Source organism: Lottia gigantea, assembly GCF_000327385.1.
Source record: "Lottia gigantea unplaced genomic scaffold LOTGIsca_97, whole genome shotgun sequence".
Lineage (NCBI taxonomy): Eukaryota > Metazoa > Mollusca > Gastropoda > Lottiidae > Lottia > Lottia gigantea.
Window position 1 is genome coordinate 207119 of NW_008711143.1, and position 15974 is coordinate 223092.

The 15974-nt window shown below is 32.3% G+C and overlaps 1 protein-coding gene across 1 annotated transcript; it reads right to left on the reverse strand.

Annotated features, from left to right (window-relative positions):
- Nucleotides 1-8581: 8581 nt before the first annotated feature.
- LOTGIDRAFT_170333 (hypothetical protein) lies at nt 8582-12238 on the reverse strand (the record flags this gene model as incomplete). The annotated part of the gene is made up of 2 exons (XM_009068976.1): nt 8582-8817; nt 12121-12238. 2 exons carry the CDS (start codon nt 12236-12238, stop codon nt 8582-8584), a joined length of 354 nt encoding a protein of 117 aa, XP_009067224.1.
- Between the last annotated feature and the right edge of the window lie 3736 nt (nt 12239-15974).

A 15974-nucleotide genomic window follows, 5' to 3' on the forward strand; every position in this document is an offset into this window, starting at 1 on the left:
ATTTAATCATCTTAAGTCTACTTTAAACGTATTTCAGAAACTGATAAAGACGGACTCGTCCATCATCACAATATCAAGGTATTACGAACGCCTTGTAATATCTTGACATCACTCGGCACGTTTCTTGTGTCACGAAAGTTTGTAAATTCAGCGAATCGATTGTAAGCAAGTTTACACGCGCAGCCACTTTGCTCAGTGTTAATCTGTCGAGGGCTCTGATTGACTGACTAACACTAACTTACAATTAAACCACTATATTTGTAAATTCTACGATACAATTAAAGTGCCGTAATTTTGCCAAGGTATTAAACGGAGTTTGTAATACCCTTACAATATGAAGATGCAATGTGAAGTGTGAAGGAAATACGGAAAAATTTTACCTCCTATACTAATGAAAAACTCCCACCTGCCTTAGAGATAATGACAATCTGTAATCTAAAATAACAATCTAACAATTTATTGTAGAAATATTTAAAATCAAAATAAATTAATGACAATCTCTCTTTGATTTATTGGATATTGTGTCTAATCAAAGTTTATTGTCTGGAATATTTTTTTATTTTGAAATAAATCAACAAGTTTATAAATTCTGGTGGAGTTTATTTGGTTAATTTTAATCAGCTACGAAAATAACTCTACTGAGGATAGTTTTTGTGGAAGTGATAAATTGGAGAGATCTCTGATTACTGAAAGTGAAAGATTGACTTCAGTAGTGTTTTTATCTCTACAAGTAGAAATTGTTGACACGTGGCTGAAGTTGGTTCTAGATAAAAAAAAAAAAAAAGAAAAACATTGAAGCCAGTTAAAATCAGTCTTTCAAATTCAACAACAGCCAACTGCCACAATCCGTAGACTTGTCATGAAATAAACAAATGAGGCAAACGCAAATAATTATGTTAGTAATTGCAATAATAAAGCAAAGGGGTATACATACTTAGTAAGCGATATCAATAATAAAGTGATATCAATAATAAAGCAAAGGGGTATAAACAGTCAGTAAGTGATATCAATAATAAAACCAAGAGGTATAAACTGTCAGTAAGTGATATCAATAATAAAGTCAAGAGGTATAAACTTTCAGTAAGTGATATCAATAATAAAGCCAAGAGGTATAAACTGTCAGTAAGTGATATCAATAATAAAGTCAAGAGGTATAAACTTTCAGTAAGTGATATCAATAATAAAGCAAAGAGGTATAAACTGTCAGTAAGTGAAATCAATAATAAAGCCAAGAGGTATAAACTGTCAGTAAATGATATCAATAATAAAACCAAGAGGTATAAACTGTCAGTAAGTGAAATCAATAATAAAGCAAAGAGATATATACTGTCAGTGAGTGATATCAATAATAAAGCCAAGGTATAAACTGTCAGTAAGTGAAATCAATAATAAAGCCAAGAGGTATAAACAGTCAGTAAATGATATCAATAATACAACCAAGAGGTATAAACTGTCAGTAAGTTATATCATTAATAAAACCAAGAGGTATAAACTGTCAGTAAGTGATATCAATAATAAAGCCAAGAGGTATAAACAGTCAGTATGTTATATCAATAATAAAACCAAGAGACATAAACAGTCAGTAAGTGATACCAATAATAAAGTCAAGAGATTTCCTCTTAATGTTGGTTTAAGAGTCGGTTTAGAAGCGACCGTTCCTTTAGCACGGTACGATGATAATGATCATCCAGCTTTAGCAACGGTGCGATTATAGCTCATCCAGCTTCACAAACGTTACGATAATAATGATCATCTGGCCGTTGCTCTCACAATCCCATATACTTGACATTAATTTTAATTGGTCAAAAATTTAATTCTCGATCAATTATATTCCTTCAAACAAAATCTCTGATCGACAAGCGGGTTGGTGCGAATCTGCAACAGTTTTCGATGATTTAATGAAAGCCGCCATTTCAATCGCCATCCTTTACTCAAAATATTACGAGACTCCTGAATAGATATATCCACTGGTGACGTATGGTCTGCAAAGGGAGGTTATTAGTCTCTAATTACGAGAATCTGGGATTGTTCTAGCAAACTGTTACATGTGAAAAATCATCTATCGTTGCTACAAGAACATTTACCTCAAATGACCCGATTGAGTCACGACCACTGGATTATTGCGATGGGACAATTCACAGATGTTCCTCGAGCGATCGGTTTTGCGGAGGTACACGGCAAAGGGTCTCTACGACCCGCTTCTCATCGCAAGTGACCGATCGTCCTACGTTGACGGTCTTCGGTGGTTCAAATTTGCTTATGAGGTCGAAAAAAAATATCCGATCAAAACCGTGGTTGTCTTGGTCGTCTTAGTCGTCCGAAGTTCCCCTGATCTCGCCCAGACTTTTGATTTAACCTCTAGCACTCTCGAGGGTCGTACCGAGCATTTTGCAGGATTTTATATTCGGCCACTCTCACGTAAAGAATCGTCGAAAAATAGCAGATATTGGCAGTTAAGCGATGGTTTTTCGGCCTCTCAACTGAACAACGCTCTCGGGGTTGAATGGTACCTTCGGATACTTGCGCGTACCAGAAACGAGTCAATATTGCGAGGAACGTCCATGATTACTCCTACCCATGCTATGGTCCATTGGTCGGTATTCAATAGGGTAAAAAAAGAGTCGATTCGGGACGATCAAAGAATTTAGTTTATCGGGGAGAATCTGGTCCAAATCGAGCCGACTGAAAATAAAAACAGTAGTCGAACTGTAATCTTCCCTCGGAGTTCATCGCTTCAGATCTTCCCCCGAATGTCGTCGATCGACCAAAAAATAGATCAGATACTTTCGGGATCAGAACAATCCTTTGTGAAATGAGTGTTTATAAGTAAATTTATAGAGATTTCTGTGTCGATAATGCTTCAAGTGTGATGATATCATGGTAAATGGACTTACGTTGATATTATTGGTATATTGATACGGTCTTTGATAGATGACTGGAATCAATAACAAGGAAATAACATCCAATTTACATCTCGATATGACTTGTAAAAAATGAGAAGTTGGCCGTCATCCAGACGATGAAATTGAGTGGAAATGATAGTCAATTATCGACAGGGTATAAATATAGTTGACAACTCGCATCATAAATCACTGTTAGACTCTATAACTTCAACATCCTTGATAAATCTTTATCTTCAATAAATGAAATACTATGGAGTTTTACGTCAAACACATTTGGCAGCAAATTGAAGTAAAATTATAGATGTTGAGTGTCTTATTTTAGCACAATTTCCTATATGGTTGCAAGGACTAGAGTATATATATGTATGTTATGTTAATGCAGTAGCTATAGAAGGGTTTCTTATACAGTCAATGCTTGTGTATACTTTAACGGTATTCATGTTTCAATTTTTCGTATTCATTAATAGATAGAATGATAGAATCAGTTTGCATCATTCCAAATTTCGACCAGACGTCTATGGTTCCTTCAATCCCATTAAATTCCAGAATGACGTCACTAATCGCGAATTGTCTTATGCGATACAACATATTTTGCGATTAGTTATGTCAGCAAACACTTAGTTTCAGTTGAATTACAACAACCACTGAAAATAGAAATGGTCCAAATTGGTGCTATGTCTCCGATACACGTACAAAATTTGGAAAATCTCTTTATAATCCCTTTAATTGATGCAGTTTGTTGTGGGGTTGGAAATGGAATAATTTTAAAAGGACATAACTGGTTTATCCTGTTTTATTGGGGAACAGGATTAGTGTGTCAGAATATTTCTCAAATCTATTCTATTATAAGAGTAAGACCTAACGTGTTTAAAACTTCTCTCATAATATAATACAATTACAGCTACATCAAGAATAAAACGTAATTTCTAAGATAGACGTATTCAATTACAGTTTTCATAGTAGCATTTGAATGACAAGTTGAAAATTAATTTATTTCGATTTTGATATTTTGTTGATTTCCAAAGAATTTATAGCTTGTTGCATGCTATGTTATTTTCCATTCATTTATTCAGAGGCGTTCAGAAGTGTAGGTGCTCAATAATAATTTTTTTTTTAAAGTTTTGAAGATTAGATTTGCTACTCCTAAGTCGACTACATAACTATTTATTCAACTTGAAAGCTGATATATAAAAAAAATATCTGATGTTTCAAATGAAAAAGATTCTCTGTTCTACAACCTATGGACTTGAAAACAGAATATTTTGCTGTCTGATAGAGGGAAATATCTGAAATAATAAATGAATTAATCGTGATAGCTAATAGTAATCTTTATTTTATCGTTCGTAATTCCAACTCCGTATTATCGCCATTGTAGGTATGGTGTCTAAACAGCAAATATTCAGGATCACAAATATTAATGGTACATTACCACTTATCATTCTTGTTTTGAAACACGAATAATTAAGGTATTAACACCAATATTTATGTCATCCAAACACCAAGTTTCATGGTAACTAGATACTATTATTATGGTTTCTCGACACTTAATTTTCTAGAACATAGTCTATATGTTATCTAGACTACTCAATTCCAATATTTCAGGTGTCTTGACATCAAATTTTCTGCTATCTTTACACCAATATTCACAATGTTTAAAAAAACAATATTTGCTGTATCTGAACAACAGGCTTTCTTGCATTTCCTCACCAATATATCTTTACATCCAACTTTCAAGCATATAAACACCTAACTTTCAAATATCAAAACATCTATTTCAACACACCTGTGTTTATGGTATCGATTCCCCAATCTTTACCATATCCAATCTCCACTTTTTTCTGGTTCCTAAACACCAATATTTATGGTATCCAATCCCCAATCTTTCTGGTTCCTTAACACTAATATCAATGGTATCCAGTCCCCAATCTTTCTGGTTCCTAAACACCAATGTTTATGGTATCCAATCCTCAGTCCTTTTGGTTCATTAACACCAATGTTTATGATATCCAAATCCCAATCTTTCTAGTTCCTAAACACTAATATCAATGGTATCCAACCCTTAGTTTGTCACCAATGTTTTTGATATCCAAATCCCAATCTTTCTGGTTCCTAAACACCAATGTTTATGGTATCCAATCCCCAATCCTTTCGGTTCTTTAACACCAATGTTTATGATATCCAAATTCCAATCTTTCTGGTTCCTAAATACAATATCAATAATATCCAACCCTTAGTTTGTCACCAAAGTTTATGATATCCAAATCCAAATCTTTCTGGTACCTAAATACAATATCAATAATATCCAACCCTTAGTTTGTCACCAAAGTTTATGATATCCAAATCTAAATCTTTCTGGTACCTACATACCAATGCTTATAGTATCCAATCCCCAATCCTTTTGGTTCTTTAACACCCATGTTTATGAAGTCCAAATCCCAATCTTTCTGATTCCTAAACCCAATATCAATAATATCCAACCCTTAGTTTGTCACCAATGTTTTTGATATCCAAATCCCAATCTTTCTGGTTCCTAAATACCAATATTTATGGTATCCAATCCCCAATCCTTTTGGTTCTTTAACACCCATGTTTATGATATCCAAATCCTAATCTTTCTGGATCCTGAACATTACTGTTTCTTGTATCAAGAGAAAGTACTAATTTGAGTTTAAGTACTCGTGTACATGAGTAGAATTCTTATATTGTGCGATAGTTTAATTACATCCCTAAAATTTTAATGTTTGGTCGCACATTGTGTATGACTGATTAAAGATGTAATATTTTGTGCTCTATATTGATACTTTATATTTTTGATAAAATTTCAAATCATAACACGGCGGATAAACCCCGTGTCTGCCCTTTAACACACTTAGCATCTTAAATATATGTTACGAAAAAAATATCTGAAACTAAAAAAATATAATAGCTTAAGCTTTTAAGTGTTTCATTCTTTTAATTGAAAAAAAAGATTGTTTAAAGTGTTTTTTAAAAAAAGAAATCTGAGTCATTTCCCTCGATGGTACTGAACGGTTTTATTTGGTTTTCAAATGGAATAAGAGAAAAAGATAATTAAAATAATGTTGGCATAGCACTCGAATTAAGTATTTCTTGTTGTTGTGACAAAAATAAGTCTTAACAATACACAACCGGAATAAAACCCTCGAGGTAACTTAGTATGTTTTTCACGAGAACATAAGATCTTTCAGTCTCAGTTGTCCGGAAATTGGTTCAGAAACAATAGACCATAAAACATGGTCATTAATAATATGGAAGGGAAAAGCTTGGAGAGAACATATAGAGTTCATTAACCTAAATCTGGTGTGTTTCTGAAAGGAAGTTTGACCACAAATTTAAATGCCATAAAACATGAAGGAAAATATCGCCGTCCATCGAAAATCCTTGGAAAAAATTATCTATGAAAACCTTTCAAATTTTATGGTGCAGAATGTATAATTTTTCACCCAATCACACTTTTCTCTGAAGCAGGACATCGCACGATTTCTGCAATAGCATCTAGAACAGATAGCAATTGTGACTAAATAACATACAAAAGTTTATCGATTCTAGTTATCTATTCTCTAGAAGAGTTAATCATTTTTGTCATATTTTTTACAATTATGGTATATATAATCCAAATTTGATTTTGATGGGTTTCAAATACCCCGAAGCTAACTGATGATATACATTCAGGCCAGGCAATATAAAATGAAAGAAATCAAGCTTTTAGAAATTCCACAATATTTGCCATATTCATTCCATAAATTTGATGAAGAATTGTTATTATGAATGAACTTTGAAGTAATGAATTTGAGTTTAAACCTTTTTGAACACATGATTTGTTTCCAAACAACTACATTGGAATGCTGCTTTCAATCCGAGCTATAAATCGAACTTAAAGGGCTAGACCGGTTTTTTCAAGGAGTTTTTGTGGTCTTGATCGTGAAATATATAATACTTCATGCCAACACTTAAAGAAAAATATCCCTCACCTTTCGTGAAAGTTTCATCGTGAAAAATCCACGCGTTAAGTCACAATCGATAAAATAATTCTTAAACGGTTACATTAGTATTTTAAATCTCGCGGCCTCCATTTTTACTGTTTTGGAAAATAGTGACTATCCAATTATGAGCATGTTATTTTTAGATGTCTATGATAATGAGAACTCAATTTTGATTGGACCAATTGAACTAATCATCGTTAACTACACATATTTCGAACCGGAAGACGCGGTAGAAAATAAAGTAGCGATCAACTTCCTTATTTTCATTTTTCATTATTGTGATTTTGTGAATTTTTACACAAACAAAGTTATCTTTTATATTTCTGATCGAACATTCGTGGCCATTTGTAAACAAAACCTTCTGCGCATGTCCGTAGTTGGAATTCCTTTCCCAGACGCTAAGAAACCATTCACGAGAAAAAATCGTCCTCGTATCAATTATGATAGGAAAAATATATTACCGAGAAGGATGTTAAGAATAGCTTTCTTTAAATTCCCTATGGAAACCAAAGTTGAGGATGAAATTGCACTAATGATAATAAAACTGTTAAAAATTTGAATAAGATTTTATTCGTGGGTTTTTGTCCTGATTTTTTGCTTTATTTAAAAGTATTGAGTATTCAACTTATGCGGACAAATGGTTTTGTCAATAATTCTTATTTTGAATGACCCAGGATAACTATTTGACTAATTTGTTAATTTATCGGTTTATGGATTTTGAATTATGGAATGGGATTTGGATAGATGTTGTTTGTCTCTTTTTGTTTCAGCTACATCGAATACCTTTCATGTCATTTTATCACTTTAGTGACCAGATTGTGATTAAACCAATTCTTTTGAGAATAAGGACGAAGAAGCTTAATATAAATATTTAATATCTAATTAGGGCTTATTAATTTTAGCTGTATGTTATCCTTTATTTACTATGACAATGTAATGATAATTACGCCGTTAATATTCAAATTACTCGCCCAAAATCAAATACATTATCTCATTCATAATCTGTATTATGGTGACGTAGACTCACCAAACGCCGAATAACCTAAATTTCTGGGCACAGAAATTAATGATTAACAATTGACTATTATAACACAAACTGTATGGTAACTCATACAGAAACGCAGTGTATTTATACGCTATGATATTCCACAATGTCAGGGAGAAAATAACCTTTTCATCATCATCATCATAATATTCAAGGGGGAGTGGGCCACAGAAAGCGCCAGGTATTTAAGGACTGAATGGCAAGAAATTTGAAACTGGGTATGAAAGCCGAGCGTCTCACCACTAATATGTTTAATACAGACGTTGAGATCAACAATCAATCTGCAGAAACCATCGGTCAACGCCTTTAAGACGAAGAATGAGATGAAAAGACATGCTACTGAGTTGTTTCCACAAGAATGTCTGGCAGTAAAAAATGTTTCACTATGAATTATGATTGTGAATTTAAACAATTTTAATTACGGTACATTATGTTATAAAAACCTTCAATTAATTTGATAAGACTTGACAATACATGTTAAAGTAGACGTCGATTAGAATACAATACTCTATATTTCATGTTTCTGTTTTTCGTTGTTCAGTGTCATTTGGATAAAATACCTGTTTGAATTTGAACTGCACTAGGAGTATTGTGACTATAGTGTCGCTAGAACACCTGATACCACTTTGGGTTTAGTCAACTCGAATTCCTTTTGCAGAATCCATATTATAAATTTTGTTTACTAGAAACGGAAGAAATAATCTTTTATTTTGCTGATTTTCGGATTTTTTAATGAAACTATACACTCTGTTGTTAATATTATTTTGTTGTTCATATACTTCCATTTTATCGCAATCTAAAGGGACGTTCATATATTGATCTCGCAAACAATATATCAACTGAATTGAAGTTCTATTTACGGTGAAATCTAGAAAAAAAAACATTTCAATTGTGTTTGATTTCTTTCATTAATAAAACAGAACAATCGAGTAAGCTAAAAAAAATTAAAAAATCTGAAAAATAACTTTTCCTATAGGCCTGCTTAGAGCTTATCTAGTTTAAAGGGATATAGCTCACCAATTATTTCCCAAAAATTTTGCATTTCTATTTTAGATATATGTTGCATTCATATAACGCAATATATAAGGTTATACAATATGCTTTGTTATAATTATCGACAAAATAGTAATACACCCATACGAACTTTGTTATGACGGTAAAACAATATGATGCGATATGGCGTCGACCATTTATAACCACGAACTTTGTTTTGACACCATTTGTTTGGTTCCGTCGACAAATTACTGACATGCACTTTCAACGCATTAACACGATGGTTTGTTACGTGGAAAGAGAGATTGAGAGAGTCAATTGAAATTGATCCTGTCGTTGGTCTGTACCTATATTTATCGCTAGGACTGAATGATTGTGGTAAATAACAAGAAAACATCTATCCTCTAGACCACTTTTCTTCTGGGATAATAAGTGTTTGTAAATTGAAATAGAAAATAACTATCATTAGTGTACTTTGCGTCGAATGACTTCCATTCAGCTAAAGAATTTCTTTCTCCAAAGTGCTATGAGTATCCTTTGTTAAATTCTGATGGTCGGTAGAAAGAATAAGTCACTTTAACGCCACTGTATAATTAAGTTTAAACAAAAACTTGTTTTTCTTCATTCAGCTATATACAATTAGTGTTCGTTCCTTTGTTCTTTTATGTGAGTTGTTTTGGCCGACTACTAGTAAAGACTACTATTGTTAATAATGTGGCATTTTTAATCGATTTTAAAAGAATTCTTAAGAAAAACATCTTGAAATCCAACTAAAAGTGAGTCAAAAATTATTTGCATTATTTTAGTTTTAATTACATTAGAAGGCTAAGGTAAAATCTTTTGATACATTGCCAACAATATATTTTTTAATTTACATTTAAATTTAATAATTATCATATACACAAGACGTATTTTTTACAACCAACCAAAGTCCGAGTTTGTCTTCTTCTGTTCGCTTTCATATTTGGTGAACTTTTTAACTTCACAATAAATGAAAACCTTTGCTAATCTTTGACCATAAGTTATTTATGACGTATACGGACTGCTGGTAATTATTGTGGTCAACAGAATGATTGCAGATTCCTACACAGCTCTATGGTGGCCCATGAGCGCTATAGCTGTTTTATTATTTTATTTATGAAAATACCTTTCTTTTGAATTTGAATTCATTTTTATTTCACTTTCATTTTGTTTTTAAATTCATTTCGTTTTTTATTTTACTTTCATTTTGTTTTTAAATTCGTTTTACTTTCATTTTGTTTTTAAATTCGTTTTATTTTCATTTCGTTTTTTATTTTACTTTCATTTTGTTTTTAAATTCATTTTACTTTCATTTCGTTTTTACTTTTATTTTACTTTCGTTTTGTTTTTAAAATCATTTTACTTTTTATTTCACTTTCGTTTTGTTTTTAAAATAATTTTACTTTTACTTCCATTTCACTTTTTATTTTACTTTCACTTTCGTTTTGTTTTTAAAATCATTTTACTTTTACTTTCATTTTCGTTTTTAAAAAAAAATTCTTCTTCATTTACTGCGCCATAGTGTCCAGATTATCCAGTCACACTTTTGTCTATCATCCAAGTGTTAGAGTAATTCCCCTTGAATGTGGTCGTGCGAGAATTAAACTCTCCTTTTTATACGCCGACATGAATATGTGGTCGTATATTGTCGTCGCCCCTGTCCGTCCGTCCGTCAGTCCGTCCGTCAACATTTCTTGTGAGCACTATAGAGACTACAGTTTTTATCTGATTTTGATAAAACTTGGTGTGATGCTTTAGATTGATAGGATCTCGGTCAAGTTCGAATTTGACATATTTTCGATGAACGGTTTTTGAGATATTGCCCTTGACTTAGCACGCCTTGAAATTTGTTAAAAATTGTTCGTGAGCAGGATTGAAGCTACAGTTTTCATCCGATTCTGATGAAACTTGGTGTGATCATTGGAATTGATAAGATCTCGGACAAGTTCTAACTTGACACATTTTCGATGAACGGTTTTTGAGTTATTGCCCTTGACTTTGTAAAAACACGTCAAAATTTGTTAAAAATAGTTCGTGAGCAGGATTGAAGCTACATTTTTCAACCGATTCTGATGAAACTTGGTGTGATCATTGGAATTGATAAGATCTCAGACAAGTTCTAACTTGGCGCATTTTCGATGAACGGTTTTTGAGTTATTGCCCTTGACTTTGTTAAAATGCGTCGAAATTTGTTAAAAATAGTTCGTGAGCAGGATTGAAGCTACAGTTTTCAACCGATTCTGAAGAAACTTGTGGTGATCATTGGAGTTGATAAGATCTCGGACAAGTTCTAACTTGATGCAATTTTGATGAACGGTTTTCGAGTTATTGCCCTTACCTTTGTAAAAACGCGTCAAAATTTGTTCGTGGGCACAATAGAAGCTACAGTCTTCAACCGATTCTGATGAAACTTGGTGTGATCATTGAAATTGATAAGATCTCGGACAGGTTCTAACTTGACGCATTTTCGATGAAATGTTTTTGAGTTAATGCCATTAACTTACGAAAAACGCGCTAAAAGTTGTTTTTTGCCCTTGATTAGAGCTGTGTGATCTAATTGTTTGTTGTATTTGGGTTATTGATATTGATTTTAAAAAAATTTGTGGAATTATTCAGCATGAATGATTTCTTCAATATGAGAAAATTCGCACTTTAGTCACTAAAGACTGTTTTATTTTTTCTGACAGCTGCCAGTGGGCGTATGTTACCTTGTAACGCAAGCTATCTTTAATCTATGGGTGCTGGGGGTATTAATCTCCCAATATTCAGCATGCTTGCAAGGGAAATGGAGGCAGGGAAAGCTTGAGGTCGTGCAACAGATGCTGATGGTGTAACTGACAAAATATTTGTGCCGACAGGTTTTTTAGTAGAAATACCACTACAAGAAGGCATATTCCTATTATGTTCATTTGTTGTGTTCATGTCAGTCTGAGAAAATTCAACGAATCTGATGTGAAGTAATTTAAATGATTTGATCTGATCTGATCAATATTTGAGAAAGATGGCCCTCGAACTCCTGCCATGATATCACATTTGTAAGAAGATGGAATATCAAAATGTTTTTGACAAGCAGCCTAGTTTAATGCCATCTAATGACATCTCCCCGTTAAATTCCACCATTGTGAGGGGACCAAGACGGCGATATTTTGACACTTACCCTCAACATGTTCTGAGAGTCTTTGAACAGTTAAATATTCCAAGGTTTCGCCATCACTAGTTTGGTTTCTACGTTTGGCAATTTGGGCCTTAAAATCTGTCCATTTTCGTTTAGACATAATTATTTGCTCCGGTTAGGGGGAGGTTACTCGCAAGAGCACATTCAAGGGAAATAACTCCTGCTCACGCTAGTATGCAATGACGTCATTGCTTGGATGATAGAAAGTGTGACTGGATAATCTGGACACTATGGCGCAGTAAATGAAGAAGAATTTTTTTTTAAAACGAAAATGAAAGTAAAAGTAAAATGATTTTAAAAACAAAACGAAAGTGAAAGTAAAATAAAAAGTGAAATGAAAGTAAAAGTAAAATTATTTTAAAAACAAAACGAAAGTGAAATAAAAAGTAAAATGATTTTAAAAACAAAACGAAAGTGAAATAAAAAGTAAAAATGAAATGAAAGTAAAATGAATTTAAAAACAAAATAAAAATAAAATAAGAAACGAAATGAAAGTAAAATAAAAAAAAAAGTAAAATAAAAAACGAAATGAAACTAAAACGAATTTAAAAACAAAATGAAAGTAAAATGAAAAAACGAAATGAAGGTAAAATAAAAATAAAAGTAAAATAAAAAACGAAATGAAAGTAAAATGAATTCAAAATCAAAATGAAAGTGAAATAAAAATGAATTCAAATTAAAAAGAATATTTTTTTCATAAATGAAATAATAAAACAGCTATGGCGCTCATGGGCCACCATACAGCTCGCATAGATCAATTTAATAAAATATGGTATAAGCATCTGATTGTTATGAACATTAACTGCAATTTTCAATCGTCGGTGTTCTAGTATCGGCAAAAACGAGCGATACTGTCAGAAAGTTTAGTTTCTCTTCGATTCTGTCAGGCACAAGATAAATGTGAGATCAACTTGTGAATAAGTCACATAAATAATAATTAACTTAATCGTTATTGTATTTGTTGTGAAATAAAGAGATAAGATTTCACAACTAGTACAATTTCGTAAGTAAGCTTCCTCTAGCTTAAACGTATTTTAATTGCGTATGAGAATCGATATGAATTGTTTCAAATGTTTTAATTGGTCCTAGTAGGTTCATTATAAAATCTCTTGCCAGGCACTTAACATTAAACAGAATCAAAGTGTGGAAGTTGGCTAATACAATAGCTTAATGAATTCAATAAAATAAGTGTTTCCTAATCACTGATATTTTCGCCTACAACCCTAGGACAGCTGGTTTGGAAATTGAAATTAAATTCCTGAAATAAAGGCTCGGGGCGTATGATGACTATAACAGTGCACAATCAATAGGAACGGAATGAAAACATCAGAACCTTCTGCATTACTATGATACGCGACTCAAATCTCATTTACAAGCTTCTCTTATGCTTTAATGATTTTGGAAAGGGAAATAACTGACATCGGAAACCCAGTGTCCTGTTCGTCTACACTTTAACACAAAAAAGCTAATGCAATTTCCAGAAAAGTCCTAACTTGCTTAGTGTATTTAAACGAATACTACGTCTTGTAATGACCAAAAAATTTAAATTTTTAAACTTCGCCAAAATGAGTCTTTGTTCATCAGTGGTCTTACCTGGTGCCTAAACAATATGATAGAATCCCTCTATAATCCTTTAACTCCATAAAACTAAGTAATAATCCATTAAACTAAGTAATTTTGAAACATGCTTAGCAGCTTTTTTGAATGATTATTTAGTTTAATTGACATATCGTCTTATATAGAGATTCTATTCGTTAGTCATGACACCTGGTAAGTCTAAGTTTAAGACTTTTTTGAGGTAGTATCCTTTAAGTTTGTCCAGTTTCATTTTCATCGGCAAATGGTGATTAAAAGAACTGATCAATTATGGTGATCAACGAACACCATTTTCAGTACTCTTTTTCACCAGACAAATCAGTTCGGACTAAAGTATCTGTAGATTGTGTGACTACAAAATTACTCATTGAATGAAACTATTGTAAACATTTCTGATTAGTTAATTACTTTATACAATCAATTTCATTGGTTAAAGGTAATCTAAATTAACCAATGGCAAACTCATATAGTAAACGGCAAATCAATGAAAACGATGGAACCAATTCTGTTTGAATAAAGCATTTGATAGTGGCGTTTTCAGGTGAAATACACGTGAATTTCGTGCCGATGTAATTAGTTTTATATAACAACACTCAGTTGAATTTAGACCATCGCATTACAAGTTACTTCTGTTACAAAAACTGAAAATTGAAAAATCAATGTTCAAAACCAAGAGTAGCAATGATTTAGACTCTTTGTAAGGGATGTTGAATATCATGATGAGGATAACGGTACTATATTGGAATTTTATCTAAAAATACACTCAGTTTGTCAAATCTGATCACCAGTAGACACGTTTTAAATCAGTGTCAATATAATGTATTCACCTATACTATAACGTTCTGTGTACTTTTTAATTTCTTATTCAGTATCTCAAGTAAAGTTGATGTGTATACTATATTTACCTGATAAAGCCAATATCTTGAAACACATTGATTCATAAACAAACTAAGCACCAAGTGTTAATAAGTTCTCTCTTCAATACAAGTGAGCCAGTTGTTGTCACCAGTTTTCTCTGAAGCGAGGATTAAATAAGCGATTTTAAATAGTTTTGAATTTGAGAAAGAAAATTATTTTAAGGAGAGCATAATATACAGGTAAGCAAAATTTTTATCATTTTGCACAGGATGACACTATTATCGTTCTATATTTCTACAGCGTTGTTATTTGCTTCAGCTTGAGTGATCGAGGATAACTAAGTACATTGATACCAACATGGATTGGTAATTCGTAAAATTCATTTACTCACCGAGGGCATTAAAAAGATTTTAGGTATCACGGAAATCTTTGTGAATTTTATATGGAGCTTTGTTACTCTTACCTAAAATGGTCTGAAAGCTTATTGACTTTATTGATATAAGATTTTGTTATTCAGTAAAATTTTGAATCATCTGTGCAAGACGCTTGTCTATGACGATACATGATGATTTCTACAAAAAATGAATGATCCCACACCGGTGTTTCAATATCAATACCTGACTTTGTTATTTTAAAAACCTGGAATCATCTGGGAAAGATGTTTGCCTTTATGGATGCTGGCTATGTTTTTCTCAAAATCTAGAATGATCTCAGAATTTTTTATACTGGTAAATGGCTTAGTTATTTTAAGAGAACTGGAGTAATCTGGGAAATACTTTTGTGTTTGCTGATATATGACTTTATTCGACAAATTTTATGAGGACACCAGAACGTTTATGTCGATACATGTCATAGTTATTCTATAAATTCTTGAATGATCTGGGATTGGGAAAGACGTTTGTCTATGTCGATTCATGAATTTGTTATTGTGCAAAATCTAGAATGATCCCAGACATGTGTACGATGAAACAAGACATTCTTATTCGAAAAAATATCATTATGATAATTGTGTATGTTTATATAGATACATAACTGTGTTATTCGACAAGATTTTGTTATTCTATAAAATCTGGTGTGATCTGTAGTTGGTACATGACATGATCCGAGAAAGTTGTTTGTTTATACATGACTTTGTTATTAGAAATATTAAAACAGAACTTAAATCATGTTGTTACTCAGACATAAAATCTAGTATTAAAAGTGAATAAAAACTCCTATGTAGAGCTCTGGCCAAGGTCACAAAAAAGGAGATCTGCTGGGTATAAGTGGGTTGGGTAACATAATTGGTATTTAGTTTTGAACATAAAAATCATCAATAATAAGCATAATGAATATTGAATTATTATTGTCATCAGTCCTAAAAGATACGACAGCAATGCGTA